The 20,409-nt window shown below is 41.7% G+C and overlaps 10 protein-coding genes across 10 annotated transcripts; 7 read left to right on the forward strand and 3 right to left on the reverse strand.

The window, feature by feature from the left end:
* Positions 1–194: 194 nt before the first annotated feature.
* Positions 195–1,562, forward strand: BEWA_032400 (hypothetical protein; the record flags this gene model as incomplete). Its single annotated transcript, XM_004829996.1, has 1 exon — positions 195–1,562. The coding sequence occupies one exon, from the start codon at positions 195–197 to the stop codon at positions 1,560–1,562; it is 1,368 nt and encodes a 455-aa protein (XP_004830053.1).
* Positions 1,563–1,980: 418 nt separating this feature from the next.
* Positions 1,981–2,844, forward strand: BEWA_032410 (hypothetical protein; the record flags this gene model as incomplete). The annotated part of the gene is made up of 1 exon (XM_004829997.1): positions 1,981–2,844. The coding sequence occupies one exon, from the start codon at positions 1,981–1,983 to the stop codon at positions 2,842–2,844; it is 864 nt and encodes a 287-aa protein (XP_004830054.1).
* A 354-nt stretch (positions 2,845–3,198) lies between these two features.
* BEWA_032420 (hypothetical protein) lies at positions 3,199–4,686 on the reverse strand (the record flags this gene model as incomplete). The annotated part of the gene is made up of 2 exons (XM_004829998.1): positions 3,199–4,339; positions 4,505–4,686. The coding sequence occupies 2 exons, from the start codon at positions 4,684–4,686 to the stop codon at positions 3,199–3,201; spliced, it is 1,323 nt and encodes a 440-aa protein (XP_004830055.1).
* Positions 4,687–6,151: 1,465 nt separating this feature from the next.
* BEWA_032430 (hypothetical protein) lies at positions 6,152–9,887 on the reverse strand (the record flags this gene model as incomplete). Its single annotated transcript, XM_004829999.1, has 8 exons — positions 9,538–9,887; positions 9,204–9,504; positions 9,082–9,169; positions 8,913–9,045; positions 8,664–8,880; positions 6,397–8,630; positions 6,291–6,363; positions 6,152–6,253 (listed from the first exon to the last, which is right to left on the reverse strand). Exons 1-8 carry the CDS (start codon positions 9,858–9,860, stop codon positions 6,152–6,154), a joined length of 3,471 nt encoding a protein of 1,156 aa, XP_004830056.1. The 5' UTR covers positions 9,861–9,887.
* A 116-nt stretch (positions 9,888–10,003) lies between these two features.
* Positions 10,004–10,445, forward strand: BEWA_032440 (hypothetical protein; the record flags this gene model as incomplete). Its single annotated transcript, XM_004830000.1, has 2 exons — positions 10,004–10,239; positions 10,274–10,445. 2 exons carry the CDS (start codon positions 10,004–10,006, stop codon positions 10,443–10,445), a joined length of 408 nt encoding a protein of 135 aa, XP_004830057.1.
* A 79-nt stretch (positions 10,446–10,524) lies between these two features.
* BEWA_032450 (translation initiation factor eIF-2B epsilon, putative) lies at positions 10,525–12,508 on the forward strand (the record flags this gene model as incomplete). The annotated part of the gene is made up of 3 exons (XM_004830001.1): positions 10,525–10,854; positions 10,889–11,013; positions 11,050–12,508. The coding sequence occupies 3 exons, from the start codon at positions 10,525–10,527 to the stop codon at positions 12,506–12,508; spliced, it is 1,914 nt and encodes a 637-aa protein (XP_004830058.1).
* A 574-nt stretch (positions 12,509–13,082) lies between these two features.
* Positions 13,083–14,627, forward strand: BEWA_032460 (hypothetical protein; the record flags this gene model as incomplete). Its single annotated transcript, XM_004830002.1, has 1 exon — positions 13,083–14,627. The coding sequence occupies one exon, from the start codon at positions 13,083–13,085 to the stop codon at positions 14,625–14,627; it is 1,545 nt and encodes a 514-aa protein (XP_004830059.1).
* Positions 14,628–15,983: 1,356 nt separating this feature from the next.
* Positions 15,984–16,975, forward strand: BEWA_032470 (prohibitin, putative; the record flags this gene model as incomplete). Its single annotated transcript, XM_004830003.1, has 5 exons — positions 15,984–16,106; positions 16,142–16,303; positions 16,337–16,409; positions 16,448–16,793; positions 16,829–16,975. The coding sequence occupies exons 1-5, from the start codon at positions 15,998–16,000 to the stop codon at positions 16,973–16,975; spliced, it is 837 nt and encodes a 278-aa protein (XP_004830060.1). The 5' UTR covers positions 15,984–15,997.
* BEWA_032480 (proteasome subunit beta type 2, putative) lies at positions 16,971–17,750 on the reverse strand. Its single transcript, XM_004830004.1, has 2 exons — positions 17,420–17,750; positions 16,971–17,297 (listed from the first exon to the last, which is right to left on the reverse strand). Exons 1-2 carry the CDS (start codon positions 17,744–17,746, stop codon positions 16,983–16,985), a joined length of 642 nt encoding a protein of 213 aa, XP_004830061.1. The 5' UTR covers positions 17,747–17,750; the 3' UTR covers positions 16,971–16,982.
* Positions 17,751–18,007: 257 nt separating this feature from the next.
* Positions 18,008–20,263, forward strand: BEWA_032490 (hypothetical protein; the record flags this gene model as incomplete). The annotated part of the gene is made up of 5 exons (XM_004830005.1): positions 18,008–18,113; positions 18,179–18,904; positions 18,938–19,160; positions 19,195–19,414; positions 19,448–20,263. 5 exons carry the CDS (start codon positions 18,008–18,010, stop codon positions 20,261–20,263), a joined length of 2,091 nt encoding a protein of 696 aa, XP_004830062.1.
* Between the last annotated feature and the right edge of the window lie 146 nt (positions 20,264–20,409).

Below are 20,409 nucleotides of genomic sequence, written 5' to 3' on the forward strand. Positions count from 1 at the left end.
TAATGTAGTTTTTTTGGTTATCTCGACACCACACGGTCAGTAGACTCTTTAAGAGGCTCTTATAAAGATTCTCATAGGATCACTCGGTGAGCTAGTTGTGAGGGAGAATGAATGAATGGATGAGGATACTGAGTGGACAGTACTGATAGAATTCAAGGCATGTACGGTAGATAGTAAGAAAGAAGGTAACATGAATGTCCTCAATAAACATAAAGAGGAAGTGCCCAAATGGAGAGAAAGACAGAAGTGCTGGAGCTATAAATTGTCCAACACACAACCATTTTAAAGCTTCTCTATCTAATTTAGACGGTAAAAATCATCCACACTACAGAGTATGTCGTCATAAGAGGAGGGAGGTAAATATCCTTAGCCTAAAATATGGTAGCGAAGAACTTAAAGATGAGAGTGGAAAGGACCTTACCTCAACGCACACTGAGATAGATGAAGTATACACTTACTACAGTAAAGTATATGACAAGAAAGATGAGTGGAACATAAGTAGACCTCTTTTACTCAGAATCCTAGATAAAGGAAAGTATTATTTGTATGAAAACGCAGATGCAAAAAATGAGAAAGATAGTGAAGAACAAGACAAAGAGCATAGAGAACTAAAACCACCTACAAACACTAAATGGAGGGGGATCCCAGATAACGGGTTTTACTATGTAAATGGTAACCCAACTCAAGCACTTAAAGAGAAACTTAATAGACTCACCTGTGATCTGCACAATCTTCATATCGTGGACATTCACAAGACAGTAACGTACAAATGTGCATGCGATGAGACAGTGGTAACTAATGAACCAATTATTGGCAGATATATCAAATACAATCATTCATACAGTTCAGGTATAAGGCCAATTAGATACAAAAATGTTAGCCTTGAAGATGATTACCAACTCCTCACACTCACCCTTGATTATACTCTTACTCTCACAGTATATTACTGGGACGAAGATAAAGAGCATACAAGGCCTCTTATGTTAGATGTGTATGTTGAAGATTATAATAGTATAGTTCCTGTTAGTAATAACGGGGAAGAGGATAATAGTAAATGGACTATTATAGGGGAGCTTGGATCTGCATCTGAGAAACAACTTCAAGAGCACAAGTGTAAACTTTTCAATCCTGTGACAATAGATGTCTCGGCAAAAACCGAAAAGTATGATAATCTATACTGTATAAAGGAAGGATGTAAGAAAGAATCTCCTCATAAAGTAATGGTTGAAAATTACGGTAGACTGGCTTTGAATAACTACAAAGCCAAAAGGCACACCTACGGAGGAAAGAAGTTTACCATAACCGGTTTTACTGGGGAGCCCAAAATACATGGGAAAGAACTTCCAATATGGAATGTTAAGGAGGTAGTAATCTTCTTTCTGCGGTGTCCGGAAGGTCCTAGTGATCCTGCCACCAACACACCTCTTCTAGTATATGTGAACAATAATGGTGGAAGTACTCATAAATGGTACAAGAATGAGGGTACAAATGCTGGTTATAAATTGGCAGAGGAGAAAGGACTAGGAACTAAGAATTTACAGGAAGTTTATTCAAATTCCTGAAAATGCTAGCATTAAAAGTATTACACGTCAGAGTAGTGCCACTACTGGTTTTGAAGGAGCTAGTCTCACAAACTGTCCAAGTGTAACCGTATACTACTAGTCAGGGGACAAAAGTTTCAGCAATCCCCTCCTAATTCAACTTGGTAGTGGAAATGGTGATTATTACACTGATCCTGAAGGTGATAATACTTGGAGCCAGCAAGGAGGCATAAATACTGGTAATCTCAGAGAGAAACTTGACAAACAGAACTGTAACAGAAATAATTCCCACATTATAGATCTCTCTGAGAAGGGTGTTCCTGGTAGAAGTACTAGTTACAAATGCCCAGGTTGTGCTACTACAAGCATACGTGTGTTTCCTTATAGTATGTCAATTTGCAACTACTCCACACATTCATTCGGTTATTTTTATTCTTCCATGTCAGTAGCCACTTTCAGGGATAAAAATGATCAAGTTGGACTACCACCTGTTAAAGGTGTCTCTACTATTTATGTTTACTTTAATTCAAAAAATTCTCGAGGGATACCACTCCTAATCACATACCAGCAAGATTTTGGTGAAAAATCTTGGTTCAGAAGAAACACTAAATCTGGAAATACCTGGAGTGAAGTATGCCAGTATGAGAGACCTACAGATCCTAGCGATGACAGTGATAATAAAATCAAGGGTCTTCTCCAACATCTGGGATATTATCCTTCTATCATTCCAGATCTCTCAAATCTCGGTAATTACTCTGATGAAAGTACAGACATAGGTGTAACCGTTAGAGCTAGTTTTATTGAGGATGGCTATTCTAAATTTGAACATTCTCTGAGGGGTGGTCTCTTTGAACTGAAAGGAGTTATCCATGGAACGGGAAATACTCCACTTACTGGTATATCCTCTAATTATCCCATTGAGAGTGTTTCTGCTTATTACTATGGAGGAGCTGATCCTCAAGATATGTCTAAGCTCCTCCTTGTTGAATTTGTTATAAAAAATAATCAAACCACGTACAAGTACTACCATAAACAAAACAAGGAAGATCTCACATGGTCTGAATATTCTGTACCTGGACAAGGAACTACTCAACTAAGGGGTACCCCTCTAAAGGAAGAACTTGACAAACTTAAGAAGGTACAATCTCCTGATCATTCACCGAGCATTGGTCAACAGATACTTGGTTTCATTAATTCTACGCCTGTTAAGATTGGTGGAGGAAGTCTAGCAACGGGAGTGGGTGGAAGTGCCTTAGGATATGGTGGATATAAGCTATTTATCTCCCTAATAGCTCGTCTGTAGTTTACTCTCCCTACCCTTGGTAGGCAGTGGAGACTCCCCTCTAGACTCCTCTCTTGTTGGTAAACTGGAATGTTAGAATCCACATGGCCTTTTAGAGTATATGCAACAGGGTAAGATCCTAAAAATCAATGATAGAAGAGAGTATAGTACAAAAAACAAATTAAGACAAAATGTGACGTGCAAATTCACATCAACAAGAAACACTAATCTCGAAGGATTTGTCCAAGTTTTATGGAGTCCCTCAGAATATTCCGTCTAAAGCTAAAGCGGTACATTTCGATTTGATGATTACACATTTGTGACCGATCTGGTCATATATTGGAGTTTCTTAGAACATACAAGATCCGTGGACCATCATATTTGCCGAACCCAGGGATCTCTAGAATTATTATAGAGCAAGTAGGCGAATCCAGTAATACCACCAGTTCCAACAAGAATAGAAGTGACGATAATGGCAGGAATATTTATATTAGAGTCTTTATAAGTTTTACTAGAAGGGCCTCCACCAGAAGATCCTCCAGAATGTTGGCCTGATATAGGTTGAGGAGAGGGAACAGGTCTAGGTGGAGGACATTTAGATACACCACATCCTGCATTCTGCAGTTCCGTCATAAGTTGGTCGTATTTGCCGTGACTACAGTCCTTGAAATCATCAGGTGCTATGTCTTGGAGACTAATTTGTGTCCAAGGTCTCTCATCACTACCATTTGGTTTGAACCACTTATTAATCGGAGGGCTTTCACCTTCAACGTATATCAGTTTTGGAGTATTTCCACAGTAAAAGACATATAACTTTACTGACTGTTTGGTAGGTAATGCTAGGCCAGGAATCTCTATTCTCTTCCTTTTACCCACACTATTGTACTTGATAGCTGCTAATTTAATTCCAGTACCAGAACTAGTATTAACCTCATGTTTGTAGTATGAAGTAGTTTGATGATGTTCTTTACAGGAAACTCGCATAGAAGTAACAGTGACTCTGTTAGAGACTCTAGCACCATCAGAATGATTACCACTGCAACAGTACCTATGCTGACCTGTAAAATCCTTATATGATAAATCCAAGGTAACTGCATTATGATGTTGGCAGTTCTGTTGATCCAGATAAGTCTCAAGAAGCTCATCAGAGAGAGATTGAAAAATAAAATTCCAGTTACTGCCGCTACTCCTTGCGTAATAGAAAGGTGTAGTAGTAAAAGTAACTTCAAGCAGGACTGGATTAGTAGGTACTCCATCCCAGTAGAAAACAGAGACTTCCTTAACACCAGGAATGGATTGTCCTCTTGTTCCTATTTTGCCTCCATTTTGTAAATAGCCACTTAGAGTAAATTTATCTCCACTCTTATGCTGGTGAGTAACCCTAATGAAACCTTTTACCGGAGTGTCTATATTTTTTTCGGCGACAAACTTGCCAGAATTGTCACAATTACATTTTTTATTTCCATTCTCTCCACACTTTCCTTCCACATTTAATGTTAGCACTCCAGCGCTCATCCTCCATTTTCATGGGAGCATACCAGTACCTTAGTTACTCCTTAGACAACCATCCATCATCCCTCACTAGATCCATAATTTAACAAAACCCCTTCAGTAAAACTTTAATCTGAGCCCATTTGGTGATAGGGAGCCTATATATACCCCTATTATACCATTGAAATACCTCGTTTTCAAGATGCCTACACTCAGTTTCAATGTACATTCCTTTAGTAGAGACCTCAAAAACGAGAGTTTTACCAACAATGTATGGTCACCATGGACAGCATTACATTGGGCATCACTACCTGGCACAAAGGAGATAACCCAATCAGCATCTCCATCGAATGACAAGACCTTTCCCAACATATATCCTTTACAGATTGTGATACAGTATTTTTACTCATAACATGATAGAGCCACAACTAGAGTTCAACCGACCAAACATTTCACTTGGATCCTTCAGCATGTCTCTCCATAAGTCTGCCATTCATTCCCAGTAGCCTTGCATAATTACAGAATCTCCATATTTTGAAGCTACTAACCCCAAAGGAACAATCGTAATAGAGTTCTTCATTGGTGTCTATGGTAAAAGCTCCTTCAAGAAGACCAAACTTTGGCACGTAATCAAGACACCCTCCAAGCATTCTAAAAGAATAAAATTTCCGTCACAATTGAGAGATTACCATAAACATGAACAAGTTAATACACGAGTTTAATGCGGACATTTAAATCTCACAAAAGCTCCAAAATCGACAACTGAGGGCTGGAACTTGACACTTAGGAATAGTCATCTTTACGACAATTCCGAGTAAATAAACCGTACACATATAGATGAATGATTCAGTATAGATGGAATGTAGATTTATGACTCCAAATAGGGACTCGGAAGATGTCAACAACCAGGAGGTCTGGGAATGGCCATTAAAATCCTAAATAGATGTACAGAGCCCCAAAGAAAGGTCTCCTACAGGCTCTTTATTAAGCCAAGGGGACCTCCTGAGAATGTTTCCACGTCTAAACGAAAAGTCAGGGGAATTCAACCTCTAAAGAATCTTCTAGAATCTCTGAAGATCCTCAAAACCTACGGAGTAAGAAGCTGAAGATCTGCAAGGACATGTAGAATAATCTATACCAAGGTAATGAATAACAGAAAGGAGATGTTTCCATAATCCTTCCTCTTTCCACCCAGAATGATTAACGAACCTTCCTACAAGTCAACTACTATGCTAACTCCATGTGACCAACTTGTTTGTCCACGGGAGACTCTAAAGTCTCTCAGCGACACAAAGGTATAGAACACGTGATGAGCATTGTTATCTGAAAGTGTTTAGTGTGTAGTCTACGAGGAAGGAAGGGGTGATGTCGTAAGTCGGGATAATTATCACCACTAATCTCCATTATTTTCTCAACCAGAGGAATTTTCTCCCTAAACCCACCACTTTTCCATTCATAACATCCAGTCAGTTTCATTAATGGATGAGGATGTTGATAGGATCTGTGAAATGAAGAGTTAGGCAGGGAGTGTCTTACACATTTTAGGCGTTAGCCAGTATGGCTAGTAAAAGCCACTAATGCAGTTTTATCATGACCATAAATGTAGTATAGGATGATTAGGATGATAGTACCATTATGGTAGTTGGAAAGGATTTCCCCAAAGAATCTCGGCTTATGGCAAAGGGTAGCCATGGCATCTTAGGAAACAATCCGCCAGTCCCAGTTTCTAGTGAATCAAGCGGCTTGATCAGCGTGGAGATCGTGACCCTAAACTTCTCTCCGCCACTATTCCGTTCAAGAATAAACTAGATATATAACAATGAGTGATACAAGTTGACTAAAAAATAGCCGCAGCCATGAATATGATGCACTGCGTGCCTATGTTTACAATGTTCTTTACAAATACAAAATAAGCCTTTGGAAACGACAAATCGGCGATCTATAATGTGAGAATATTTGCTCCAAGTAGGACTTACACATGGAGTTTGATGAAGTTTTAGAATGATAACAAGTGTTACAAACATGAGCGCTGAAAAGAGTAATAGGCACCTATAGCATTTTTAATTACAAGAACAAACATACAGAGTAATAATGTGTGATATACTTTGCAATTTAAAGCTCTTTTTTGGAACATGCATTTTTTTCGAGTTTGATTCCAAATCATGGTTTAAACTGGCCAAACTCAGATATGTGAACATTAGAACGAGAGACCCGAGAATGTACATGCCAGAAACATTGAAAAAAGCACCGGTATCTGAAAAGTACCATACATATGTGCTTGTAAGGATAAATCCAGCTTCAAATGGCAATTCCGTCAGCAAATCTATATGCCCAGAACTGAAATAGAACACATCCGCCAATGAATTTATAATCAGAGAATGAGACAAGTGTATCCTTTTATTATTGGTTATTATCAAAGCACACGAATGGTACATGCATATTATTGCAAATAAAACGTGTAGAGACCTTTTTGGTCCAATGAAGAGAAATAATAGCCAACACCAATTTGGTATAACAAGTATCAAGATACTTTCTAGTCTATGCTTAGAGCCCTTTTTGAAAAATAAATGAAATGGATTTGTAATCAACAACAAGGATGAAATTAGAGAAACAACAATTGCCTTCCAGGCAAACAACACACTTGTAAAGGTCTTAATATTGTACGCATTGTAAAGCGAATGTAATATTCCGTCTATTTTTGATAGGGAATGCTGCATTTTAGATCCAAAATTCAGCAATACAAGCAGAAATTGCATGGTCCAGGAAAAAATGAGGAACCCCTTTGCCTTAAATGTACTTGTGCATGCTGAGATGTGAGACAAGAATGGATCCTTTTGTTCAGTTCCAAAATACCTTGTCACTTTAATTGATAAAAGGTAGAATATTGCTAATGATAAAGCACCAATTTCAAAATTTCCCATAAATGTCTCGACCTTTATCCAGAACTCTGGGGGCAATGATGAAGCGTACATAAATAGCCTGTAGTCATGGAAAAATGAGGCCACCTTGCATGTTACGCAGATTATAAGCAATCTCCTCCTAACAGTTTTAAACAACTCATCATCCCCTTCCCGGAACAACACTGGCACGAATTCAGCCAATAGACATATTATAAACAAGTGTCTGGATATGGTATCATGGCTATACAGCGCGCATTCAGATACTAGAACCATTACAAATATTATAGCATAGACGATCAAGCTTACATGCCTAAAGTTGTATGACCCTAAAGAGTGGAAAAACACCCCAATTGGAGAGCTCTTTACGGTTTCAGATGATTCCAGAAATAATGTGCAAGAATTAAAATTCTTTATACTAGAAAACAACAGCGGTGAATCATACAGAAATAACAAGGTCATGATACTGGTAAATAATATCGAAAAATTGAATATACTGGTACTTTCCTCAATGACAAACATCCTTTCAAAACTTCCTGTATAACGTTTGGCTAGGTGCGTAATAAAGTTATCCAATGGCCAACTCACGTGTATAGTATGGCCCCGAATAGGAATATCCACTTCAAAGGTTGCACTAAGGAACAGCGATATTGCTAATGATAGAGCAACATTTCTTAACAACCTAATCTTTATTTGATCAATGATATAGCCCCTAGAACGGTCAACTTCCTTTACACCAGATTTACTATATTGGTAATATCCTAGTGAGAAAGCAACACAATAGACCAAAACAATAAGTCCAACGTATTGGATGAGAATCGAAGTGTACAAGTAGTGGAATGTAAATGCCCTTGTAAATTGATTGATCAACTTTCCAGAGATTTTAGACATTGATTTACACATGTTAGCATAGGAGTTATATACAGCCTCTACATCCTTAAAAGTATCAACTTCTCCATCCAAAGAGTCAAGCAAACGCACAAGAATGTATAAATTTGCCAGCTGCAGCCTCATTACTTGAACATTTGCACTTTGTCTCTTGTATTTGTTAGGTTCTATTTTGGTCGACAGGGCATCAATATTGCGCAATAACTGGTGCAAGTTTACGTGATGGAGCTGAATATAAAATTTGGAAGACAATCCTTGGTCTATATTCCCATCTTTTCCCCTAATCAGTGGTACAGAGGAAGATATCAGTGTGCCCTCAGAGTGAAATGGCACTGGGATATTTGATAGTAGGGAAACTGTAGCTGCCAAATTCATGTGAGTTTCTTCTCCAACATTGTAATTTAGTGGAACTTGCCCATTTAATGATGAATGGTGAACTCTGTACCCGGCTGGAGTTTCACTAATTGGGCAAGTTTCAGGTTTATATTCCCTCAATGGATGATCGGTGTGTATCCACAGAAATGTTTCCACCTGCATTCAATATTATGATAACATAGTTTGTACCTCTTCCACAGAATCGCGTCCATGCGAGCCATTTGTTCTTTGTCCATGGTCGCCAAAGAAAAACAGCATGTAGTTGTTGAGCTTTCCACAGGCATCGAGCAGGTCCCTTGTAAAAATGTTGTAGTTTTTCATGACATTCGTCATTTCTTTGGTCAAACGTCCTCCGCAGTGACCCAAGTGATCCATACCGACCAAATGCAGGAGCAAAATGTCAGATCTGAATTCGCGTAAATTGGACAAAGAGCAAACCTATCAAGGTAATCCTTGTAGTTTTCATACACCAGGTTATCTGCAACGTAGATATCATTTACAGTATTCGCATCCATGTTCGTTATGCTCGTTTTAAAGCAGTCGGTTGCGAGATTGTAGGATGTTACATCACCTAAACAAACATGATTTGCAAGAGTGGAATGCGCACCAATTAGGTTTATCTCTAGATTATTACAATGACACTGATTAGGTATATGGTCAAGGCTCAACTTTCCGGGATTGAGATTATCAGTCATCTATGGACAAAAGTGTGTATACCGGAAAACATACCGCTCCAACGCTTCGCGTATCACCGGACAAAATCGCCTTTACAGCAGAGACAGTTATGGTTGGATGAGGACACTTGAGCTTGTACAGCCTATCGCGCAGTTGCACTTCAGAATGCTCCATTCTGTCCCTTATGAACGTCATGTGATTCGTGAATATGGTACGAGTATCTTCGGACTCGTTATCCAGCATGGTATCATAGATGACATAGTCGAATCTGTACGCATCTAGAAGCGTTAAAACGAGCTTATCAACGGCAGTGTACGATAACCATCCCGGCGGCATGTCCTTTGACACCCAGAAGCTGCAACGTCTATATTCAGCACAGATCACCTACCTTCTACTGTTAACATGTTCTAGTACGCCTTCTCCATTTAGACGATAAGTGTCGTATTCAGGCAGTACTCTGCGGGAGCACAATTCGTCCCTTGGCCTGCCACGTCCCACCGAGGACCTTATCGCGTCCTTGTTGCTCAGATCGAACTCCTTGAAGAGGAGCGGGAATGGTACGATGTTCCTGTCCGAGTAATACGGCATGAATATGTTCTTTCCCTCAAAGTTGAGGTAGAACATGAGGACGGAGACAAAGTTGAAGAGAATGACGAGACAGATGGTCGTCGTGAGGACGACGGCGTTGGCGTTGGAGCCACGTATCGCCATCTTGATATCTCCGGGAATTAGTTGAGTGTGTAGATGTCAAGTCCGTAGGGCGACGTCACTGGGGCCTTTGCTGGAAGGCAGCGCCTGGTCGAGTTCGGCATCACCTTTTATCGCAGAGCGGCCCTCGTTATCGCTCATTCGCCATGGGTAAGCTGGAGACTGCGGCCAAAACCTTTGGGGGCATGTCGCCCCTCGGGGTGGCGTCGTGTCTTTTCCTCTCCGCCGGCGCGTTTTTCATTTTCGCCAGCAACAAGCAGATAGCCAAGCACTCGGCGGAGAATTTTCGCAACAACATGCACCTCTTGTACGAAAATCCCCAGGACTGGTCCTGTTTCTACTCGGCCAAGCAGTACCGCGAGGAGTGCGACCAGCTCAACAGGTTTGTGTACACACAGTAAACAGACTGGCCTCAGGCGTCGTGGCCTCGAGTACATGGACGGGATATGTGACAGGCTCGAAAAGAAGCTGACAAAGTGCAGAGCTGAACTCTACAGGGAGATCTCCACACTCGCTCCGTACGCCATGGACCCTCCGCTGGAGCTGGACGAGCTCCCCTACTGGGTCCGCCAGAATAAACGAAATTAGGCACCACTAACACATTTTAACTCTTGTACAAGTAGAGATATTTTATGCTTTATCCCCTGGACCTGGTCCCAGTTCCGAGATGGAGGCCGTAATCTTGCAGGATTCCGAGAACTTGGCCTTTGAGCCGCTCGCGAGTTACATGAACCTCGGCGACCTGCGCATCGGAGACACCCTAATCTTCCACGAAACCGTGCAGAACCTCTGGTATAGCGGAGTAACCGCGGCTTACCTGCTGGTCGACGTCAACAAGGCCCCCAAGTACGAAAAGTACAACAAAAGGTTCAATTTCGGGAAGAAGGATGGCTACATTGACGTGGAAGTGGTAGGAATAAACGTCGACAAGATGGAAGTAGGCCCGGCGCTCAGGGAATTTGTCTCGTTAAAGGGTTCGAGGGAGAGCTTTGTACTGGTAAGTTTGGAGGAAACGTCACGGAATGCTTCAGCTATACGCCAACACACTCCTCACCGTCTCGCTCTCCGAGGCCATCGAGCTCCATTACACTCGCGCAAAGACGCACTCCAAGTACTGTATGTCCGTGCTCTTTGTCAAGGACGACGAGAGTAGAAGGTATGTTGCAAGTTTACATCTCATGCGCATGTTAAGCTTGTCCACGACGTCGAATACGTCAACCATTTTGCTCGACGGGAATGACGAATTGATGGCGTATGGGCACAATTCCGATACTTTTGAGTTGGATGACTCGTACATGAGTCAGTTCAAGAATGCAGAGTCCATTAGGGTCATGTATAACCTGTGCCACGGCGATGTGTATATATGCACGTCCTCGGTAATCGACCACTTTCTGGAGCTTTTTGACCACGACACAATGCACCAATTCATAAACGGCTCCCTCACCGATGATATAAAGACGACAGAAATTTATGCGACGATTGTCCCAAACGATATATCATTTCCAACTTATCCCTCTGTCATTAAAATCGCAACACCAAGGATATACTATAATGTCTACATGCAGTACATTCGCAGGTTTGACAAATCTTCTGAGGCCAAGGCCAAGGACGCTTATTCATCGGAAAATGGACCGCTCATACGTAGCGACTCGTTGTTTGTAAATGGAGGCGCAGTTTCAAGTGATCAGGACGAACCACATTCTATAGCATCTGCCACCGTCTCTAGTATTGTCGGAAAAAACACAAAGATTGGCAACGGTTCCAGGGTCCTCAATAGCATAATATTTGGAGATGCTGTAATTGGTGACAATTGCACAATACAGGACGCATTGATCATGAATGATGTCAAGATACTGGATGGTTCCACAGTTGCATCCGGGTCCATTGTCGGTTCCCACTGCACTGTGAACTCCAAGGGTGATACAGTTTTAAAGTCTGCAAACTCGCAAAATAAATTTGTGGATCTTACCGATTCAACCTACGATGATAGACACGTACATGGGTATGTGTCTCAGGGGCACTTTTGGAATGTCGATGGCTTTTACACTGATCCTGGGCTGGATTCAATGGGAAGCGACTACTACAAACATGTTGCATTCAAGTTACCACAAACAGCCGCAGGCGATGCAGATACATGCTATACGGACTCTGGCTCAGAATCGTTTGAGAGTGAGGAATTGGACAAAGTGGATGAGCTGCCTAGTGAGGACTTTATGTTTGAACTAGACAGTATGATCAGAGATGCCCTAGAATCTCCAAAACATTTAGAGAATAAACTCTTGGAAATACGCAGCCTAAGGATAGCCCATCACGTTACAGAAGATGACGTGGTAAAATTCATTTACTCGTTTGGAATACGTTGGATCGTTGAAAAGAACAACTTTGAAGATCTCAACAGCATAATTGAAGACTCGCTCTTTGCAGAACTCTTGCATTCGTTTTCTTCAACTCTTCCAAATGATGCATTTTTTCAAGAGGCGTTTAGGGTCTTTAGCCAATTTGACGATAATATGCTCAACTTTTGCTCTCTGTGTGAGGCGTTGTACCATACAGATGCTGTGGATTTTACTGGATTCCATGATTGGGTACAAGAAAAGGGAATAAACGAACCGAGAATTGTCGCTTTTGCCGAGTGGGTTGAATCGGATTAGGATGGTAATCTATCAATGGTTTCTAGTTCAGAATGTACTAGATTTGTATTCTAATGGCCAGTTTAGCTGCACTAATTTCTCTTTAAGACAAATACCTTGTTCATGCAAGAGTGTTTTATGTTTATCAAGTTGCATATATTGAAAGCATAACTTAGAAAAATCAGTGGGCACCGCCCTTGTATGTGCTATTCTATTGAACTTGCATGAGTGATGTGCAGTTGCTGACTGGTCTGTACTATATTATAATGTTTGCAGCAGGACATGCATGATTCATTTGAGACTATACTCCGGTGGCATATCAATAGAGATCATTCAGACGACTGTCTGGATACTTGTTCATCTTATTATGTGGATAGTCTCTCTGACGGTGAGCTAGTTGTGAGGGAGGATGAATCTATGGTTGTCTAGGGAGTAGTTAAGAGAATGTGCTCCCTTTTGTCGCATTGAGACCCTCATGGATCTCAGAGTTTTGAAGGAGCATACCTCTGAACATGGAGGATGAATGGGTATCTGAGAGTGGAAATAACTCTCCCAATGAGCTGAACAACTTGACACTCTTAAATAGTAACCCAGAATGACTGCTCTGCCTACTGTTATCATAGATATAAAGGAGAATGTTACTAGTTGGCTAGAAACTTCCAAGACATATGGTTCTAATGGCCAACAAGTTATGCTAGAAAAGATTGAGGATCCTCAAGGTTCTGGCTTCTTTAAGTTCAAACATACCAAAAATGGCATTCGAAGTGGAACTCCTTTTACAGTTAAGGAAGTTAAGTATGATGACAAAACCATAAATCATTCTCAATTGCAATTTAACGATGATAGTTATATTGAGTATATTGCAATATGGTATTGGTTCGGAGACCCTAATCACAACAAGCCTATTCTCATAGAAATTGGGGAGAAGGGTGGTACTTATAGATATTATGCAACTAATGGGAGTGCTACTAGTTGGATTCCACATGATAAAGGCTCTAAATCTCAACTTCAACCAGAAGAACTTGAGCAGTTACTAGATGATCTTAATTGCCAGTATTACAAATTAGTCACCATTGATATAACCCACAATAAATATAAGATAGGAAGTAAATATTGTTGCACCTACCATAATCCTAAAGGTCAAGAGAAGGTAACTGTTACTAGAGGATCAGTTAATGCTCCTAGTAGGGGTGACAAAGATATTCCATACTACAACCACAGTATTGCTGATCCTAGTTTTAAACTAGCCAAGATTAAGTATAAAGAGAATCTTATACATTCTAAGGTCAAGCATGAAGTTTACAGTATTCCAGTTTCTGTTTCTAATGTAAAAGGTGTCTATGCGTTCTATTCTTCGAAGAGACGGCCAATGTTGATATATATCGAAGGCGGAGATTCTACTGTTAATAATAAGTGGTTCCAGAAGAAAGGTAGTAATAAACATAGATGGGAAGATGCCTCTGTTGAAATAAAAAGTATAAAACCAGAAAACTCAACTAGTCCTATAGAATATGGGCAATATAATGCACTTTTAGAGGTACTAAGTGAATTTCCCGGATGTGGCTATGGACAATGTGATATCGGTTCTGGTAAATACTCATATGAACAAGATATTAACGATTCTATTTCGGATTTTGGTGCTATTGATAGTGCTGGAGAAGTTGGAGGTGGATCTGGCAAAAAACTACTGGATATTTTTGGTCCTCTTATCAGGCTTGGATTAAATGGATCAACTCTTGCTGATAAAGTTGGACTGTACGCCGCTGGGGAGATTATCGGAAAGGCACTTGGACTGACTAAAAATACTCAACTTTTATCTGCCGTTTTATCTCTAGCAGAAGGTATTCATACTCCACCTCCTCGACAAAGTACTCCTGGACTTATTAAACCTGTTGGAGGCGGTACAAAAGGTCTAAATCCTGATTCTCCTTCTGAAGATCTTGAACCTCCTAAAGCTGCTCTTTCTCAAGCCCCAGACCTTCCTCCTAATCCTCAACCTTATCTTTGGTTCCTTCCTGCTACTGGCTTAGCTGCATATGGCATATATGGCGGTGCTTTTGCCGGAACTGGTACTCTTACTGGACTTGGTTGGTGGATATATAAACGTTCTAAAGGAGATCCCTGGGTACGACAAATTTAGTGGTCTACATATCTTGCAGGAAATACTAAGATATGAGCGGTACCAGCTACAAATAGTACATGTCGGAAAACAGGCAACCAAGAAATCTGTATCACATGACAACTTGTATAAATGCATGAACCGTCCTTTTCATTCCCTGGAACTATCTGTCTACTCCTGACGAATCTTTCAAGATTAATTTTGACATTGTTATCTTGTTGATGCTAATGGGGGATGGAGTACTACCATGGATGGATGATTAGAGGATAGTAAGAATGTACCACGTTGAGTATGCATAGGTCCACTTGTATATTCCTACTCCCTATAGACATCATTGGTCATTCATGTTCCCTATGGTCGGATAGCTCACTGCGTTCGCCATAAGACACTCGCAAATAGTTAAAGTGAGAAACTCTAAAATGCCATTTTACCTTCCGGGATGTTGTATAGATGATAAGTGCTACACGTTTATAGTCCACCATATATTCATTATTAAACGTTGCACATTCATCCATAAATTATGTATGGACAGATGATAAAAGAGGATGAGGAACCGTAGTATCTCCAGGTCTATACCATCCATGTAAAACCTACATCCAAGACAGTTCAATTAGTAGTCTGCATGCAAATGCCAAGAGCCAAATATCAGAGGGACTGATGCAGAATATGCATGGTAGCCTGCTAATCCTTCACCAACGGGACGCAATGGAGTAAAGAATGTACCTCATCATTTCCGGGTTCTCATGTCTGCAGTTGACTGTTTCCGCATTTTGTTCGTTAGCCATCCCACAGACTAGACTATAGATGCCTTTACTGGATCTCTATTCTCACTACTAGTCTACTCATGCAGTCCAACTATCCCGTTAAAGCTTCTACAGAATTCGTGGATAATCAACTGCATATTCAAGAGGATCCGGCAGAATGATGGTCAAACGTGAGACTGAAAATGACTGCGTAGTCTCCGCATCCTTCTTAGCATTACCTCCATAGACATAATTTCTGAAGCATCGGACAAGTTCCGAATCGCCTACCATATGAACGAAGAGGATCGGCACTAGGCAGATGAGCCCAGGACACAGACGACTAGGGGAGAGGCAATGGACCCTTTGAAGGGTAGCACCGCTAGAAGGACCACATGATGATATGATTGACACCTTCATACATTGACATGGCATTTATGTAAGAGAATAAAATGGCACAAACTTCTTCCGCGGACGGTCGGCTCAACCTACGATGGAAGGACGATCCTTCCACCCAGAGATGGACTATAGATCCATTAAAGAACTTGAAACGTCACGTTCAGGGGTACCTTGGAGTTTAATTCTTCTGGCGTGGCCCATGGGAGCCCCAAGTCCGACGTCGAGCCGTAGCTCCGCCACAACTCATCCATAATGGCAGAGATACCCTTTGACAAACTTTTAAAGTTATTTTCAGGCGCAGGCTCAACGTTGTTGCTGGCTGGAGCCGGCGTTTGGCTCGTGAATTCCAGTCTTTACGACGGTACGTGATTTTTTGCGCCATTTATCCCCTTGCAGTCGGAGCTGGTCACAGGGCCTTGGTGTACAATCGTATAACTGGGATTAGTGACGCTACACATGGAGAAGGAACCCACTTTTTAATCCCGTGGCTCGAAAGGCCAATTATATACGACGTCAGGACCAGACCCAGGACTTTGATGTCGCTAACTGGTAGCAGAGGTTCGTCCTTTTGTGTAGAATACAGAAATACAGATTTGCAAATGGTCAACATAACCTGCCGTGTCCTCTCCAGACCGGATGAGAGGAAGCTCAGGGACATTTACAGGTTAGTTGAATGGGATGCACGCATTTACAATGACGTAGGCATTTGGGAAAGGATTACGACGAGAAGGTCCTTCCTTCCATCATAAATGAGGTCCTCAAGAGCATTGTGGCTCAGTACAATGCATCGCAGCTCATCACTCAGAGGGAGACTGTTAGCAAAGCTGTTCGGGACCAACTGGTCAACAGAGCTAGAGATTTCAACATTTTGCTGGATGACGTCTCACTCACCCATTTGAGCTTTAGTCCAGAGTACGAAAAGGCTGTTGAGGCAAAGCAGGTTGCTCAACAACAAGCGGAAAGAAGCAAGTACATTGTGCTCAAGGCACAGGAAGAAAAGAAGTCAACTATTATCAAGGCGCAGGGAGAGTCTGAGGCTGCCAGATTGGTGAGTTTTTTTCTTGTGCCCTAATCATTGTGCAGATTGGAAGTGCCATGAGAGATAACCCAGCGTTTATTACGCTGCGCAAAATTGAAACTGCCAAGGAGATTGCGAATATTTTGGCTAAATCGCAAAACAAGGTTATGCTAAATAGCAGCTCATTATTGCTTTCCCCAAAGACTGAATAGTGAACAGTTAAGAGTCGATCGCTATGCGCGTATCCCTTTTAAAAATTTCAGGTGCAACTTCGTCACCTTCGCTAATGTCGATATCGTGTATACCGTCCTTGTCTATGATTTTTGCTCTAAAGTTGGACTGTGAAAGGAGGAAACGATTCTTGAGTTCGTGTCGGCATTTCTTGAGTAGCGCAACAGCTTCTGCAACTGAAATGTTTTCGTGATACTCCTTATCCAGGAGACCGCGCAAAAGGTTTCCTCCGTATCCGTGCACGGCCTTGTCGATTGCTGTAGAGCTTGCCAAGTAGTCGACCCAGAACAAGTGTGGTCCGTCCTGTAGTGTATGTGTTTACAGAATGCGTGCGCCTATGCTCTAGAGAGCCCTTCATGTGTCCAAAGAATGACCATACAGCCAGGGAGTCCCTTACACACTGACTCCATGAGTGGAGGACTTACCTTGTCGAATCCGGCGATCAAGAGGTCCACGTGGTACGAGCTCTTTCTCAGGTACTCTGCGAGTTCATGTCTAACGAAATGTGCCAGGGAGGGTGTAGACATTGGAAATCCGTTCTTGTAGTAGTGGTAGTGGACCGATTTCCTGATGTATTCTCCAAACTGGGCGCGATCTCCCATCGGACCTGCAAGTAGCAAGAGCTTTGAGTTGTCGATTGGCATGATTTTGCTATCGTCGTCATTTTTCAGGGTGATGATGGAGTATTTCTCGTAGGTGTCCGAGGCAATAGCCACAAAATCTGGACCACATATACCAATTAGTGTGTCCATTTCGAAAAAGTACAGTACAAGGTGAAATGTAAGTGCTCCAACCGCCGCCGCATTTGTTGTGATGTGTGTTGGTGGCCGGACATTTGGCCATCGCCAAATCCTCCAGATTTTATTCACTTGTATGGGTTATATCCATTCCATCCTACAGAATTTCGGACGTACCCCTATTCACTACCTTCCTGTCGACTGGTTACGGATGAAAAATCGGCCATAGGAGATCGCAAGTTACGTATAGGGCAATGAGATTGGACCAAAAGCAGAATGGGTGACAGTATCGAGTTGACATCGCTAGAAAGCTCGCTCAAGCAGCTAAACGTACTGCTGGACGAAGCCAGGTTCGCGGAAGCCTGCAAACTCTGCCACAAATGTTAGTTTACTCCCGCAATTTGTCATTTTATCCATTAAAATACGAGTTACACGCATCATGTTCAGGTCTCAAGCAATGGCCCGGAGAAAACGTCCTCTACAGAGTCAAGATATACTGCGAAATGCAGCTGTCCAGATGGCACAGCTGTCTGCAGACCATCGGATGGCTACACGGATTCCGCAGCCATCCAGCGGTTTCTGACAAGAAATCAAAGCGTTCCAGCACGCAAGATGATGCGAACACCGAGCTATCCGAGAATATTAAGCGAGCCGCCAGTACACATTTGAATGGCGATAATTGTCTATGGTTCCATTTCGAGCAAAGCTACTGTTATTACAAGCTTGGGAAATACGATCTTGGTCTCCAAGTGCTCTCAATGTGCTCGGAAGGACTACCACCCAGGGATTTATTAAAGACTGTGCAAAATACTCAGGACACATGCAAGATTGATGATAAGCCGCTATTGGACTCAAAAGTTACTCTGCTAAAGGCACAGCTACTACTTAGGCTGGGACACTTTGAACAGGCTAGGAGTATTTACAACAATGTAAAGATTAAAGGATCTCAATCGCTGGTTTCAATAAACCGTCTGAGCGTTGATATAGCTCTTGCCTCAGAGACGAGCGGGGAAGACAAGGAAGCAGTAATTAACGATTTACACAAGAGCATCGAAAAGTACTTTAGCAAGCCAAAGAGTGACGATCCATATGAGCTATACTATAATTACGCGTGCGCATACGCACTCTCCGGGGATATTCTCAAGGCTCAAGACTATCTCGATTTAGCTGATGGTTTGTTTTCTAAATTCCTCACAAAATGTATAGAAACACTCGTAAATGAGCTAAAGGGAGAGAATTTGGATGTGGATGGCCAGGACCAGGCTGAATTCGCCAACATACTCGCCTTTAGAGCATTTCTCCACGGCAAGCGTGGCAATTTGGAATTGGGAAAGAGTATAAACACTGATCTTTTCAACACGATGAGCACTTCTCTTGATGTTGATCAGTCTACATTTCTTGTGGTACTTTGCAACCAGCTTTTATTTGGGTGAGTTTTTATAATTGGCATCTTGCATTTATAGTGACGAGAATGTGGACATACTTGTACCAAAGATTGAATCTTTGCTTAAAAAGGAGCAGATTGTGCGCAAATTTTCTACAGAGGATTTAAAGTCTATTCACGAAAATTGTATATGTGCAATGTTGGCACGTGGTAATGTAAAGGATAGTCAGCGTTACCTTAACAATTTTAAGCATCAACTAAAAGACGTTGATCTCATTTTGCTTAAAGCTGCACTATTGGTATGTTTGACATGAGCTTCTCATTTCTTGTAGAGTGCTGAAGGAAAAACCTCCAAAAGTATGTCGTTATTGCGACAGGGTTTGTCCCAGGGGAGCAAAAGTTTCAAGTTGGCTAGCTGCTTGATAAGGTTGTTATTGAAGGAAGGAAAATACAAGGAAGCACTATCCGTTTCTCAGGACTATTATGACCTATTCACAGTAACCAATGAGGCATTAAAGGCGTACTTTTTACTCGTTATAAAGGTGCACATTAGCCTTGGTTCTACGGAGGGTGTGCATTCATCTCTGCTCAAGCTTTTAAATGTTGCTAGCCCATCCGGAGATTCTGATGTGATAAAGGCCGGGTGTAGTTATTTGGAATCGCAAAATAAGCATTTGGAGGCAATGGAAATTTACAGTGAACTCTACAAGAGAGACAATAATGATAAAATGGCCCTGTGCGGTATCTTGTACAATGAGTCCTTTACGGACGTAGACCAGGGTATAAAGTTGTCCAAGGATTTCATTGATGGAATTACAAGGGACATTAGATTTATAGACCCAGAGGAGCTCGAGGCTACCACCAAGGTCACCTTTCAAACTGAGGAGCACAAAGAGGGCGAAAAGCTCAAGCGTAGAAAGAGAAAGAGGCCTGGAAAAAAGCCAAAGAATATGGATCTTCCAGTTGATCCGGAACGATGGCTTCACAAGTACGAGAGGGTTTCGTTTAAAAAGAGCGCCAGGAGGAGAAAGGACGCAACAAAGGGGCAGACGCAGGGCTCTACGAGCGCATCTTCTTCAAAGCCTACAACAGGCTCTATTAGTGCCACGACAAATGCAGCAAAGAGAGGTAAACGAAAGAAACGTTAGACTTTTAAATTTCTTCTTTCATACCCAATATGATTTAGAATGTCTTCTTCCTCCTCCGCCCAAATGTATCTGTCATTCATGCAGAGATTTACCGCCAAGGATTCCCTGTCCTTTATGAATCCAGACGTATAGCCACTCTACTTGTA

This window comes from Theileria equi, chromosome 1, assembly GCF_000342415.1.
Source record: "Theileria equi strain WA chromosome 1, complete sequence".
In the NCBI taxonomy this organism is placed as follows: domain Eukaryota; phylum Apicomplexa; class Aconoidasida; order Piroplasmida; family Theileriidae; genus Theileria; species Theileria equi.